This window comes from Candoia aspera, chromosome 7, assembly GCF_035149785.1.
Source record: "Candoia aspera isolate rCanAsp1 chromosome 7, rCanAsp1.hap2, whole genome shotgun sequence".
In the NCBI taxonomy this organism is placed as follows: domain Eukaryota; kingdom Metazoa; phylum Chordata; class Lepidosauria; order Squamata; family Boidae; genus Candoia; species Candoia aspera.
This window is the reverse complement of record NC_086159.1, coordinates 34,068,555-34,084,504: the sequence shown is the minus strand read 5'-3', so window position 1 is coordinate 34,084,504 and position 15,950 is coordinate 34,068,555. Positions and strand designations below refer to the sequence as shown.

At 38.3% G+C, this 15,950-nt stretch overlaps 1 protein-coding gene across 1 annotated transcript in view; it reads left to right on the top strand.

The window, feature by feature from the left end:
• Positions 1–5,796: 5,796 nt before the first annotated feature.
• Positions 5,797–15,950, top strand: part of UTP20 (UTP20 small subunit processome component) — a 77,965-nt gene continuing 67,811 nt past the window's right edge. The window contains exons 1-6 of the mRNA XM_063308648.1: positions 5,797–5,975; positions 6,662–6,742; positions 7,617–7,683; positions 11,384–11,516; positions 12,431–12,619; positions 14,662–14,743. Of these exons, the coding sequence (XP_063164718.1) occupies positions 5,931–5,975; positions 6,662–6,742; positions 7,617–7,683; positions 11,384–11,516; positions 12,431–12,619; positions 14,662–14,743 (597 nt within the window). The 5' untranslated portion in view covers positions 5,797–5,930. The remainder of the gene's footprint in view (positions 5,976–6,661; positions 6,743–7,616; positions 7,684–11,383; positions 11,517–12,430; positions 12,620–14,661; positions 14,744–15,950) is intronic.

The window sequence follows — 15,950 nt, the reverse complement described above, 5'->3', positions numbered from 1 at the left end:
TATCTCCCGCGCTCGGCAAGACTCGGCGCGCTCCGGGGGCGGGGTGCTCGCTTCGCCGGAGACCCTCGCTTCGCGAGCCACTGGCAACTGTTGCTTTTCTCCTCGGGCGGGAGCCGCTGCCTTCTGGCCGGGCTCCGCCGGCTGGCGCTTGCCCTCTCGCCGCCTCGTTGTCCCCTGCCCCCCGCCCAGCAATCAACAATACCGGTCTCGGCTCCTGTCGCCTTTCCTGGCTGCCGTCCTTGAGGAGGTTGGAAACCAAACCAACGACGGGACAGCTCCTCTCTGCGCCTTGAGGAGGGACTTACCGGCTAGGTTCCTTTATATCCCCGGCTTCAGTACCACAGCAGTGTCATCATTCCGGGCATCGAAAGGGGAGGGAAAGAGAAAACAGCCCGAACCGGTCCAGAGCAGGAAGATTTTCTCAACCGTGAAACGAGTGGCGACCGCAGGGCGGGGAGCGGCATAATCATTTATTTATTTATTTATTTATCTCATTTCCCCCCGCCCATCTCCTCCCGTCGGAGGCCTCTGGGCGGTTTACAACAATCGATTAAAACCATCACAATAATACAAAAAGTAAAATACAGTAAAAAAATGCTATAAATAGAAATAAAGAATAAAAAATCCAAGCGGTGAAGCATCTAAAACAGTCCAAGTGTGGGAGGAGTGGTCTATAGCAACCATCCCCATGTAGCTCTATTCCCCTCTCCATCCCAAGTGAGGCGGCGGAACCAGGTCTTCAGACTCCACCAAAAGGCCAGATAATCATCCCGGCTCCCGGCCAGCAATCATTTCTTAAGACCATTCAAGGTGATGGATTCCTTCATCCAGACATCACCTTGTAATGTGATGTCTGAGAACCAGGGCCCAGTTATACAGGTGGACTAAGAACACTGGCAGGAATCCTATCCTCTATGAACTCTAATTCTTATTCATTTACAGTAAATTGACTGAGGGATACTATCTTTGCTCTCAGAAGGTGTTCATTCCTGTCCATTTGCATTTAATCTCAGCTCCTAAATTGATCCCTCCACCTTTGCCAATGTAGGAGTGAGTCAATCCTTTCCCTAGTTTCTCTAGAAGCAGTTAGAATATTTGCAAATAATTCTTCATATTGCATCTAAGCTAAAGTTTGCACGGCAAAGTTGGTATGTTTTCAGTGTGATTTGAGTGGCAGTGTATGAGCTGGTGAGCCATTAATAGAACAAGAACAAATAGAAATGTATCTCCTGCCCACAGAATAATTACTTCTCTCTTTACATATTGTGGTCAGGAAAAAGAGGCACCAGAAATCTGAACACTGTATAAATAAAGCTTGTATTTGATACACAGCAGTCAGTGAAATCCTGTTGTAATATTAACTTTACTACCATAAAAACTGATTTTTCTGAATTCTTGTTTGCCTACTTAAATGCTTCCTGAGAAGTCTGCCAGGACAAACCTGATGTTTCCTTGCTTTTATTATTATACATGTATATTAAAAGTTATTATTATAGTTGCATGCTGACCCAGTAAAAGTTATGGCCTTCTCTGTTCCGTATTTCTTTGTTTTTAGTGAGTAGCATTTAAAAATGTATTTGGTAATATATAGAAAAAATTAGAAGGTCCTTATGAATGTCACCAGAATTATAATTAGTGTTCAGTATTAATATTTGCCCCTCTTTTGGGGAAGATTCAAAACCTATCTACTAATGTAATGATTTTCCCCCAAAGAATGGCTCTCCCCCTGATGACATTCAGGAAGCTATTAAAGACCTGGCTATTCTCCCAGGCTTTGGTGCAAGGTGAAGGCTGAGACCCTCTTCATTTTTTTTTAATTTGGGGGGGGTGTTATACGTTTATCTTGGGGCCACTCATACTCTCTTTTGTCTTCTGTATTTTTTTTTTACTAGTTGGGTGGCATATAAATTAATTAAATAAAATGTACCTATCATGATGTACTTTTTCAGGTTTTGGTTCTCCCTCTGCCTTCACAAAAAAAAAATTAATCGTAAAACAATTTTTTCCTCTGAAAGAAGAGAGAAAATAGATTGCCTATCTGTAACATTCTGGTTTCAGATGGAAATGAAATTCTGAAGCTCTGTACATATACAGGATTTTAAGGAAGGCTAATAGGATCAGGGTCATCTGAACCTAAGCGGGAACAATGTTCATAGAGCTGGCACTACAACTGTGAAGGCAGGCCTCCTGCCAGGTGACATTGTTTTGCAGAAGGGACCCAAAGTTGCCCACCCTGCTGGATGAGATAAGCAAAGATAATTGGGAGATTGGAAGTCCCAGAAATAACCTGGTCCTATGCCATGAAGGGCTTTATAGGTGATAACCAGCAACTTGAATTGCACTCAGAAGTCCATAGGAAGCTAGTGCAGTTCACAAAGTAGGGTGTTGCATGGGCTCATCAAGGTGCAGCCATAACTACTCAGGATGGTTTCCAAGAGCAGACCCATGTAGAGAACATTTTTTTTTTTACATTCAATGGTGTCCGATCCTCAGAGTCTGCCTGGACTATTCCCTATAGTTTTCTTGGCAGGATTTCAGAAGTGATTTGCCATTGCCTTCTTCCTAGGGCTGACAGAGAGTGACTGGCCCAAAGTCACCCATCTGTGATGGTTGCCTTATTCATAAAAAACACAGACTCACTAGCCAGGGCTAAGGATATCTGGTTTATTGAGAATAGAATGCAGACACGGAGAAAGACGGGAATGAGCACAGGGCGTGCAAAGTAGCCGGTAAATACCCGCGGTGCGGACCTGATCCTTCCCCACCCCCCATTGTCCCAAAGTCTTGACCCGGAGTCTTGATGGGTGATCAGGGGGCAATTCCGGAGTCTCAATGGGCGATCAGGGGGATTAGCGCTGATTACCTCTGTCCTCTTCCTGTGTCCGGAGCAGGTGTGTCCCCCGTGGTAATGCAGAGATGTCAGGGAGATAGGATGATGGCTTCCTGGGTCAGGGCAAAGGTATGGCTCCTTTGTCCTTTATCTGTTTTGTCTTTCAGTGCTTATGGGATTAGTACTGATTATTTTCCTCCCCGCTCCCCTTCACCGGAAAGGCATGTTCCCCGTTGTGATGTATGTATACATCGCAACAGGGGACATGACACCATCCGACTTTATGCCTAAGAACTCTCGGTCTCCTGGTTTCTAGCCTGGTGCCATAACCGCTACACCAAACTGGCTCTTTTCCTTTGCTTCTCTCTCTGCATGTGTTTTGCCACAGTAAAATGGGGCAGTAAGTTGGTGCATTGGAAGGAATAAAACGTAAGTGTGATAGAAGCTGAAATAAGTTTATTGAACAAAGCAAAAGAGTAACTTTAATTGTAAAATATAACATTCATAGGCTAGGCAACAAAACATGAGATGTGAACATTCAATAGAGAGATTGAATACAGAACAGACTCTCTCATTTTGTCAGCTAGTGGAGCTCCATTTCATCAAAGGCTCAGCGAACAACCACAAAGTTTCCCCAGATTGTGATGACTAATGTTCTTCCTTCAGGAATCAAGCCCAAAGTGAAATTCAGTCTTGGGAAGTGTTTGATGGTTATATAGTATGCTACTGCAATTTCTATTTAAGCACATTTATTGTTTATACTTCTTGCCTACAAGCTATCAAAAGCTTTGTGAGACAGTATCAGCTCTTATATCAAACCTTCCATACCACAGAAGGCTGACTCTAGAGTTAAAAAGAATTAATACTCTTGAGCTAGGCTGCCCAGAAGATGAGATAAAGCTCTGAACAAAAACCCAGAGGGAAGTGGGGAAAGAAGTGAAAAGCTGAGATTTGCTTCAGAAACCTAAGGCCTTACTAAGCTGTGCCATGCACAAGAATAGAAAAGCACAAAGTAAAATGGACACATCATCTTTCCTCTCGCCAGTACAATGGTCTTCTATAATAGCCCCACAGTGTGTTAGCTGTTGCTATACGATTTTTTAACTAGTCCTATGGTTTTATGAATCCCACTTATAATCAAGCACTCCCTTCTCTCTCTTCTTCAAGCACTCAAGCTCCTCCCACTTAATTTGATCAACTGTTCACAAGTGACAGTGACTGGGCATCTTGAACAAGCTAATATTGCACAGCTGAGTTAAGACAGGATTTTATGGTAGGATAACATGCACACCCCATTCACTGGGACTCCTTCCCCTATTTTCCCTAATGCATTAAGCACTAAAGCAGCTAGAAACTTTCAGTGAGTTACAAATGAAAAGAGTTCTGCTGGTTGCAAAGCTACATTGGAAAAGAAATCCTTTGCCCTCATTATCAACCTTGCATTCACTTCTCCATTCACTCTTCTGAGATTTGTTTTCTAATCCCTACAGTTTCTTTTCCTGTTCCGAGAAGTTTGGTATGCCAACAATCTGGTAAGATGTGGATATACCTCTCATTTCCAGATAATGGCTTCTTGAGCAACCTTTCATAGATGCTGGCTCAAACTTTTTTGTGGCCTTCTTTTAAATTCTGTCCCACTGTGCTGCATTACATTTGCTTCTAAGCTTTTTGTTGTGATGTTGAATTTACCTACTTAAGGAAGTAAAAACAAAAAAGCCACACAATTTCCTGCTTTTACAGAATTGATGAGTCTTCTTCTAGTAAAATATAGGAGTTACAGAAAAGCATACTGTAGTTTCATGCCTCTGCTTAGAAAGTGGTCCTTGTGTCACAAAGAGTGGCAGGTTTTAGATTATCATACTGTGTATTGTTTTTCTTCGCCTCCCACACTAACATTCCAGGCTTTATTACTGCTTCTATCCAAAATTCCTATTAATATAGCTGTAGTTTAAATTCATTGTGAGAAAGTCTAATACATTTTAAAGCAAAACTGTAATAGTAGTTAAAAGCATTTGACTAGAAACAGGGAGCCTGTGAATTCTAGTCTTCCCTTAGGCACAGAAGCTAAGTGGATGACTTTGGGCCAGTCACTCTCTCTCAGCCCAACCTGCCCCAGAGTTGAGAGGAAAATAGGAGGAAGTATTATGTACTCTACCTTGAGTTGTACAAGACTAAGGCAAATAAAGGTGGAATATAAACTAATAAATAAAATATGCAAATATGCACATGATTAAGTTAGCTAGAATCTTGCTTTCAGTGCTCCCTTGCCAGCCTATCACTCCCCTCTCTCTGGAAAGGGACTTCAGGGCAGGAGTCAGCCTGTCCTATCCCTAAGGTCAAGCCCTAGCTACAGCTCTGTTTAATTACTGCAAAATTATTAAATTATAGATTTTCCAGTAACATTATTTTGGAAATGTATTTGCAACAACCACAGTAACCAACGAACCCCCAGCCCCAAACCAACCACTGACAGTAAAGATACCATCAATAGTTCAGATTTCCATGATACATCTTTGTTTGTTCATTTACTTATTAAATCTGTATTTAATTCGACTCGCAACGACTCTACGGATCTACTCCAGAAACTACCCCTAAATTGCTCGTTTAAAACTTAATCTTGATGGATTCGGTTCAGCCTTTTGTTTTATCTCGCAAGCACGTTCTCTTGCCGCTGCGCAATACACACGGCACCAGACGTTGTAGGAGAGCGGTGTTAGCCTATAGCGGCAAAAAATCAGGAGTCTGGTAGCATCTTTTTCAACTAACAAGTGCTATTAAAAGGCATAATTTTTTGTAGCTACAATTCACGAAAACGGTGCTACCAGACTCCCTCTGATTACCTGACGCGGAGACCAAGAAAGTTTTGTAAAATAACGCCCCACACCGAGTTTTCCTTCCACTTTTCCGCTTTCCTGCTTACGCGTCATATGATAGTCGTATCCCAGAATCCCTCAGTCAAGATGGTAGCCTCCTGGTGCTGATGTCGCACATGTGTGTGCGGGTGTCCGACTGACGAATAGGCCGGTTTTTGCGGGACCACTTGTTTAGTATACTGTTTTCATCTCTCAGAGTAGCTTGTTTTTGTTTAATTTTGGAAGACATGAAGACCAAATCGTCGGCTCACAAGACTGAGAACACGCACCGGGTGAGATACGGGTGCCGGATTAATATTTGATTCATCGCAAAAGATAATTAACGCGTGCGTTGCTGTTAGTTTAATCCTAAATACGGTCACTGATTTTAATGGAACTTAGACCTGAAATCGTGACATTCAGTTTCATATTAACATGTTTGAAATTAACGCATGTTGTTACTGGTGCTAAAGACTAGCTAAATAACTGGTTTGCGAATGAAGAGAATGCCCATTCTGCTTGCCAATCCAATAGCATATACAGTATAGTAATATTTAGTCTAAGAGAGGAATCATATACAAGTAGCCTTTCTTATTGAAATGAGCAAATTCATCCAGACAGAACTACTTACTAACTTCGCAAGTTTTCTTGGGGACTGGAGCAAGTTTTTCAGCCAAACTTGTCTGTATCTTTGGCTAACAGCATACTTCAATATTATAAGTATAATAATCTGGAATGTGGAACATGTGGTCAAGTGCAAAAAAAAAGGGACTAAATTACATTCACATTTGTGTCAGTATCAGAAGATTCTAATGCCTGTATAAGCATGTATATATAAGCACCATATCATTATGAGCCAAACATTTTAAAGGTGCAAATTGCATCAGATATGACCCATACAACAAAGTATTCTTTTACAGTGTGATTTCATGAATGTTACTGATACTTAGCCAAAGTCTCTTCTGTGTTTCTCTTGTAGTTTCTCACTTTTTCAGAACGTTTAAACAATGTAAATATTGACATTATACATCGCATTGATAGAACTGGAAGCTATGCTGAGGTAAGACCAATATAGTTGTCTTAAAATCATATTGTCTCTGTGAGGATATTGCCATTTATCATATTCCTTAGTGATAGGAGCAGTTCTCTGTCTTGTTATATTGTATACTTGCTGAAATAGCTGTCTCTTATGATCCTTTCAACCCCAGCTGACATTCCTTCCTTTCTTGTTTGCTTCCTTACAATATAGTGTGGAAACAACAGTAATATCCCTTTTTGGTACATCCTTATATTATGTGGCAGAAAGACATATGGGCCTCATCATACTGCATCACAAATTACAACTGCGCATTGCATGTATAAATCCCTTTGGTGGCTGGGGGGCAGTTATTGCAGCACAAATACCCTTTTTTACTTGAACATATATGGATCAGCTAAGAATCAATGAAAATTTACATGCATATACCATTACCTTATAAATGTTGTTGACTCAGTTAGGACTACATGCAGGGTAAAGCTAGATCTGGTCATTAAAGTATGTGTGTTAAATTAAGTGCCAGTATACATTAACAGTAGAAACAGTTACTCTTTTCTCTCTTTTTTGGTAGTAAACCAGTCAAAACAAGCAATAGAAGGAAATTAGCGTCTTGCTAGAACAAAAATTATCCCTTGGCTTCCTGCTGTCAGATCATTACCATTGCATTATAAGATATTGCAATAGTCTTTGATTTATTAGGATTTTCAGTTCTTTTTGTAATTAACTGGCATACCTCTGCAAAGACTTGTATATGCAATAGGATAACCATGGAATATTTCAATTTTTATTCATATATCATCAAATATTGATCCACCATATAAAAGGTTTTTTGCATACCTTATACTTTGGAGAATAATATGTATATCCATTAACTAATGTATATACTTGATTTTTATAGGAGGTTGAGACCTATTTTCATGAAGGACTTGAGAAATGGAGAGAGCTGAATCTGACACGACATTTTGGTATGTCTTTTTTCCCCAAAAATATTTTGTATTGTATTTCCTTTTGTGTTGTGACAGATGAGTCACTTCTGTATGTGTAGCTTGCTTTGTTAATTTTTATGTGATAAGTAAGCCATCTTACTTGTAGTTTGAAGAATTAGTTCTTAGCTATACCCAAGAATTAACTGTTTTGGGGATTACAGCAACCTGACTTGGACTCCGTTGTAATAAATTACTGTTTTTTTCCAATCAGCCAAGCAGTAAGGCAAGTGTCTATATTGTGGAAGTCTGAATATTTTCAGCTGTTTTGGAGCTAGAAATCTAGAACTCTTGTTATGGAGGTTAGACCATTAAAACTTGAGTTTGGTATTAGAACTTATAAGGGGTACTATAATAAATCTAGTTTAGAAGGAAGTATCTGATAAAACTTATTTATTTATTTGTACATACATACATACAATTTATATAGGCCACCCGATTCCCAATGACTTTGGGTGGTTTACAGTTAAAAAGTAAAAAAACAAACAAACTCAAAAGACAAAAAGAGAACATGAACAGCCCAAAGAAACTATATAACAAGAACAACAAAAGGTTGCTACCTTGATCTAGTGGGATGACCTAGTGGTTCTGGTGATCTTCACTAGAAGCATGACCTCCTGGTAGTGTCATCCTTGCTGATAAGGTTGAAAGTGGAGTAGGGAATCTAAGAGTAATGGACTGTGGGAGTGAGGGCAGATGGTGCTCTGCAGGCCTGACAGAAGCCACCTAGGAGAAGGAACTCCAAACTCAAACCTGAAAGAAGTAATGGGAAACCAATTCTGTATTGCTGTTTAAAAAACTGTATAGATGTGACTGTATAGATGCGACTGCAATATTTAGCTTCTCTTAAAAACAATAAAGCAGTAAAAGAGGAGGAAGAGCTGCATTTTATATTAAATTTCCACCCAGAAATCCAAGTATTTACAATCAAGAATTCAGAGTTACATAGTTACTTTCTCCCATTGTTTCTGCTACTTCCAGTTCCTAAACTAAGTCTTCACTTTTTGGTTAGCATTAAGTCAAGAACTGTTGTTGTTTTTCTGTGCCTACCTCCTCCCTCTATAAAAGAGAGTTGTTAGCAAGACAGCCAGGAACTTTCTGGAAGGATTATGGTTGGCAAAAATTTGTTTCCCAACAAATCACAAGTAATTTCTTGTATCAAATGTCATCTTATAGTCCATATCTTTTAAAGATCTGCAGTTTGCTTTTGGAAGTCATCATCCATATCTCCCCCTAGGTTGGATGGACAGTAATGGACACCAAGAACACTATGGCTATTTCTTCCTTCACTTAATTTAATCCTCGATCTTGCTACAACATTGCCTAATTCATTCATTTTGATTTTTGAGCAAGAATGGATAATTTTAAAATGCAATGCAACTTCTCCCTTTCTACTGCTTTTGTTCCTTTTGAATTCATTGTATTCAACTCTTGCATTCTGGTCATGGGATTCATTTCATCAGGTCTGTTGTATCAAATAAATCATATTTTTCTGTATGTGTAAAAGCTCGGACTTATACACTGAACATTACTGTACAGACAATGAACATCATTACATTTGTGAGTCACTGATTTTTCATTGGGTTGTTTAACAGGTCCCACTTTAGCAAGTCTCCCATTTCTTTCTTTAGTGCATGTCTGTCTGAGATCCTCATTCATGGATTTCATCTACAACCTATCTAGTGCCAGCAGTGCATCCTCTAGATCAGCCTTTCTCAACCTTTTGACCATGAAGGAACCCTTGAAATATTTTTCAGGCCTTGGGGAACCCCTGCACATTCAGGCTCAAATATAGGCCAGAAGTTACAAAATTATTATATTTGTTTCATATGTAGGCCTGTATATATGCATTAACTGTGTTCTTAAAGTAAAAATAAAGAATGAAACTTACCTCTTTTATGTGAAGTTGCCCGAATTTGTAATAATTTTTAAAATAAATTGTGATCTCCCAGGGAACCCCTAGTGACCTCTCGCAGAACCCTAGGATTCCACAGAACCGTTGTTGAGAAACCCTGCTCTAGATCAGCAGAATGCTTTTCAGTGGAATCTTAAAAAATCCCTAAAAATAATTTATGTTAAGAACATATATAGTGTGTGTGTTTCTTATGGAGTTGAATATATATGAACTTTTAATCCCTTACATTGGAGTTATCCAATACAAAGACATACAGTATTGTTATTAGTTATGAAAGCAGTAAACTGAATGTATATAATATAATTTAATGAGCATGGGTCTGTAAGAATTGCTAGCTTTTGGATTAGATATTATTAAATATTTCGTTTTTATTGCTGTATGCCTTATAACTAAATTGCTACTACATGTTAACTTGTAATATCTTTATGAAGTTTTGTAGCTGATCAAGCTATAAGTTAATACAGAATTAATAATATGTACGTATATATATTGAACACCAGACATACGTGCTACATTTTTCTATGATGGTTTTGCACAGTTTTAAGATGAGACTAAATAGGTATTTTGTAGAAGTTGCCTGTCAAAATAATGTGCTCCTCTTTCTATAAATAGATAAATATCTAAATAAGTGAAATGTTACTTTTAGGTGACACATAACATAAATATAAACCATACTGAATCATTGTAGCCCAATTAGCTGTTTGCTAGCAAACATTTATTAGCAAGCATTTTATATAGGAATATAATAACTGTTGCATTAGTGCAGGATCATCTTCTCTTGGTATTGTGCCAATATGGCAGCAGACTTCTCTTCTCCCTGGATGATGACTACACCTTAGCAACATAGCCTGTCATGGAATTGTCAGCAGAATAGAGATGCAGCTGGGCTTGAGAATGACTCTTGGAAGGTTTTTGGCTAATGATTTGCCCACTGCATTGCTGGAGTGCTGGGTACCTGATAGTCAGTTGCAATCTTTTTACCACAGTTGGGATACCTTGGTAGATAGTGTATCATAGATACGTTCCCTCTGATTTACAGTGGCGTGAACCCATTTCTATGCTGCCACAAAAAAGTGGGCTTCAGCTTTTGGGAAGTGCAGATCTACATCAGCAGTAATCCTCCTATTTCAGTTTCATATACCTTCTCAAATTTCACCTGCTGTTTCCTTTTCTAAAATAAGTTTTTATTTCCTTCCATATGGAGTAAGTACTTTACAGTGTAACTATTGGAAGTTTTCCAGCCGTAAGCTTCATTGAGCTTACTTTTCTCAGCCCTTATAATATTACATCAGCATGAGTGAATAGTTGAATTGGTTTGTATAGCTGTTGTAGTATAAATAAATCATAAAATGTGCTGCTGTTGCAAAAAAAATCAATTTCTTCAGGGATTCCAATTCCATGCATGTATGTTATAATTACCTATTAATTTTGAATGTTTAAAGTTGGGAGACTTGTGATATGCAAGAGAACAGGAGGAAAGGAGAGGTTACGTCTGGCAATAATTCTTATTGACTCATCCAGGTGGGAGCTTTTAAAAAATAAAGAGGCTGCAGTCCTACGGTATATACATTTAGGATGCAAGCCATTTTTAATGTAGGAACTTTCTTCTCTAAGTGTATATAATATTGCAGAGTGCTCTAGTATTTGAGTTAAGCCTGACCCCCCCCACACAAAAAAGAAAGAAATAGTATCCTTTGAATTACTTGTAACTTTATTGATTAGTTCATTGTTACTTTTTTCTTAACGTGTTTATTTTGTTTTACATAGTGACATTCTACAGACAGGTAGTCAACAAATGCCAGTCTTTCAACCAGATAGTATACTATCAGAATGACATTGTAAAAAGCTTGAAAACACACCTACAAGTGAAAAACAGTCTTGCATTTCAACCCCTTTTGGAGTAAGTATATGTTGTCATCCAAGATATATTTTCTACACAGAGCCAAAATGAAGACAAGAATGCTTTTTTTTTAATCTGTAAAGAAAAAGACAGTACTAATTATGTGGTACTAAGAGTCTTTAATTTTTTTAATCCTAGTGATTGTTTCTGTTATTTATAACCCTTTGACTGGGTTCACACAATGCATTAATCCATAATGTGACCTCTTTACTTTTAGTTTAGAGCATTAGGTAAAATCAGTTAGTTATGATTTAATGCAATGTGTGAAGCCAGTCTGTATGAGTCATATAATACACATAGGCCCTATATCACATTTTAATGTAGAATAGCTCTTTCCAGTCTGGTGTTCTCCAGATGTATTGGACATCAGCAGGTATCATCTCTGTGGATGTTTATGACCAAATGATGATGGAAGTTGGTCTAATGGATCAGGAGGGCAGCAGATTGGAGAAACTACCATAGATTAAATTAAATACTTCATACATATGGATGACATATTAAACTAACAATTTATTTAGTAGTGTAGGAATACCAGTTGTATGTGCTCTTTGAAGCTGTTGTAGGTCATATTATCTGTAGCTGAGAAATGTTTCAGATGTAAGAATACAGTATATAAATACACTGCAGTGTGAGCATGTTATACGGTAGCAAGGTTTTCCAGAGCTATTTGTAACTACTGTTGAATGTGTATGTTTGTTAAAGGCTGAGTTCACACACTGATCTATGCCATAATGTCATTTGTTTCATTTTGATTGAGTGCCCTATGCAAACTTATCGATATGATGGGAAACCATGGTTTATAGTTGAACATATTGTATGAGCCTATCCAATTAAGGTATACTCAGTTAAACAAACCATAGCTTAATACAAGGTGCAAACCAAGTTATAATTCTGCTATGTGTTTTTCAATCTAGTTTGGTGGTACAGCTGGCCCGTGATCTTCAGACAGATTTTTATCCACATTTTCAAGATTTTTTTCTCTGCATTACAAGTCTGTTAGATACTCAGGACACAGAGTTGCTAGAATGGGCCTTTACATCACTTTCTTACCTTTACAAATACTTATGGAGACTAATGGTGAAGGACATGTCCAATATTTATGGGTAAGCTTTTTGATAAAAATACTCCAGAGAATTTTAGTACACAAGTCTTATTAACTCCCATCATTTGAACACTGACTCTAAATTAATCTTACTGGCCATGCAAATATATGCTATAAACCTAACTCTTGAAATATCAATAGTAATATACATATTAGTCTATCCTAAGCTTAAGATGCACCCTAATAATTATTGTAACATTAATTTTAGCCAAAGTCCTCAATGAACTAGAACCCTGACTTCACCATTTCCCAATTCTCTGAATCTAGCTGTAGAAGAAAATCTCAGCCATAACATAGATCAAACTCTATCACTAACCTTAAACATATGGCCTAATTCTTATGACATTAATTTTGACCAAAGTCCTGAATGGACCAGAACCTTTCATCATATTCAAAAGGAAATACATACCTTAAACATAACTCCGTAAGAAAATTTTTGCCATAACATTTATTTATTGATTAGACTTATATGTCTCCTTTATTTTGTACAACTTAAGATTGTGTACATAATGCCTTCTCCTCCTATTGAGATGCAGTGGGCTGAGAGAGTGCCTGGCCCAGAGTCACTCTCCCAGCTTCTCTGCCTAAGGGAGAACTAGAATGCATAGTCTCTGTTTTCTAGTCCAGCCTTTCTATAATCTAAATAAACATAATTCGGTATAAAAACATATCGTAATGCTTTGTAATTTTAAATGGAATCCACAGTGGACCAAAACCCTGCCCCCAGAGGAAAGTCTTGACTGTCACATAAATCTTATAAATATCATGTTATAAACCACCTGGGAAACTGTTTTGAATGAAAACCTTTAATATCTACTTTAAAAAATATTCACATGTGTACAGAATTATGATTTCAGATAAGCACAGAATGTGGTGCTGGTAAGGAATTTGATGTCCTTTCAAGGACAGCAGAAATATGTCTGCAGTCTTGTTTAATTGGTACCGTTATGTGCAGATAGCAGAAGTTAGCTATTCCTGACAGAAAACCCAATATTTTGGCATGGATATTTTAACTACTTTAAACTATACAGAGCCTTTAAACATTTTTTTAGAGATCTATTGCTCCATGTGCCTTTTATACCTGTATTAATTTAATATCTTGTCTGTGTGTGATATTAAGCTTGTATTCATCAAGTTTATTACAGCCCTAAGGCCAGATATTTTATTTATTTGTTTATTTATCAAATTTTTATCACCACCCATCTCCCCCAGACAGGAGGAGATACAATCAAAATATCTAGTAATAGCAGTATTGTCTGTCTGTCTGTCTCTCTCTCTCAGAAAAACAAGATAGATCTAAAAACAATTAAGAATAAAAATACTAAAATAAATCAAACTAAAATACTATTTTAAGAAATTCTAAACTTGAGTAATGGTGCGGTGTGATATTAAGCTGTAATAAATGTCCACTATAATGAATGAATACCTAATTCCTGTTCTGTTATATTCTGGGGTATGTGCATTCATGTGTGTGTGCATGTGAATGCAGCTGGTGGGAATATATCAACAGGAATGGGTTTTTCTTTCATCTTCTAACCACTCCATCCATGTGCTTTCACGGAACCACCAAGAAATAGCCCTTGCAGTTGGTACCAATCAGAGTGAATATTTGTAGCTCAGGGTTGAACTGTGGAGTCCTTGGTGCTCTCTGAGCCTTGTTTTCTTGCAGATGTTTCTTTGCCAGACTAGGCAACATCTTCAGTGCAGCACTGAAGATGTTGCCTAGTCTGGCAATGAAATGTCTGCAAGAAAACAACAACAAGGCTCAGAGAGCACCAAGGACTCCACACTTGCAGTTTGTGTCACCAGTCTCTTCCCTACCCAAGTGAAGTGTGGCCAACTTTTCCCACTCCTATGGGCTACCTTGCTTTTGTATATATGTCCCATTTATCCATGTGTGTGTATGGCCCTCAGATCAAAAAATATGTCCAGTCCTGAATAAGATGGTTGATTCTGCAGAATGTTGCTGAAAGAATGAATCAACCTGGCTGGTTTTTATTCCCCCCCCCTTTTTTTTTGGTACACCAAATATTGTGTTTACAGATTCTACAGTACCCTTCTGGCTCATCGCAAACAGCACATCAGAAACTTTGCAGCAGAGAGCTTCACCTTCCTGATGAGGAAGGTAGGTGTTGTGATGGATGGGGGCGGGGGGATGCAGTGCTGGAAAAAATGAAAGGGAAAGGGATTGTCTGTTCGTAGAGACCAGCTGGCTGTTGTCCTTGAGTCAATGGAAGGAGTGGTCAGGCATCTCTTTGGGGCTGACAGCTTTTTCTGTTTCATGCAGAGCATGTTCCCTATCATTGAATGATAAGCTCTTCCTTCTTAATGAGTAATACATTTTAGAAGATATAATTTCTAATCTTGCATTAATCAAGGATTCATTAGATAGCTCTGTAGTAACCACAGTTCCAAGTTACAATATAGAAGTCACAGTCATATAAGAATAGCTCTTTTCTCCTAATACTGATATATGTTATAGCAGTGGTTCTCAACCTTGGCAACTTTAAGACGTGTGGACTTCAATTCCCAAAATTCCCCAGCCAGCCTGGCTGGGGAATTCTGGGATTTGAGGACCACACGTCTTAAAGTTGCCAAGGTTGAGAAACACTGTGTTATAGTAATACTTGCAACTGGCCATACATTAATATATCCAGTTTACATATTAGAGCTGGAAGAGGGTGAGCTATATCTGAGCCTGGTATGTTCCTGCCTACACTTTTATTTGAGCCAAGGATTTGTAACTCTTGAATTAAACTACTTCATGATCTCAGAATCTTTCAGTTTTTTACTATGAAATATTTAATGGGAAGTGTGGTGAACTACAGGCATTGCTGTATGTTTATTCACAATCCTTGTCTCAGCTTAATCATCCAGCATAACTAGTTTTGTTTCAGTTTGTGATGGGCAGGTCTGGCTTGCACTCACATATCTGGGCTTGATAGCAGGTATCAGTAGGTATGATGGTTATCATTACAGCGGTTACAACTACAGTAATCTTAGGGCAACTTCTGGATGTATTACACAACAGTAGAAAGGGGCGGGGGGGGAGGACAGGAAAGAAAACGTAACATTTCTTGATAGTGTTGAACATTTTTCTTGAAGAACACAGACGGAAATTTGGAAAATCTGATGCCTATGAAATCACCATGCAAGTTTTTCTATGATTTCCTCCCTCTTCTCTGTAATATAAAGAGCATCCTAACTTAACTCTTGCCAAGATACTATTTAAGCCTAAGAATATTTTCAGCTGAACAACCTTGTGAGCTGTTCATATTTTGTTCCAGCAAACCATTGTGGATTCTTCCTCTACTCAGATGTTTAATTATTTT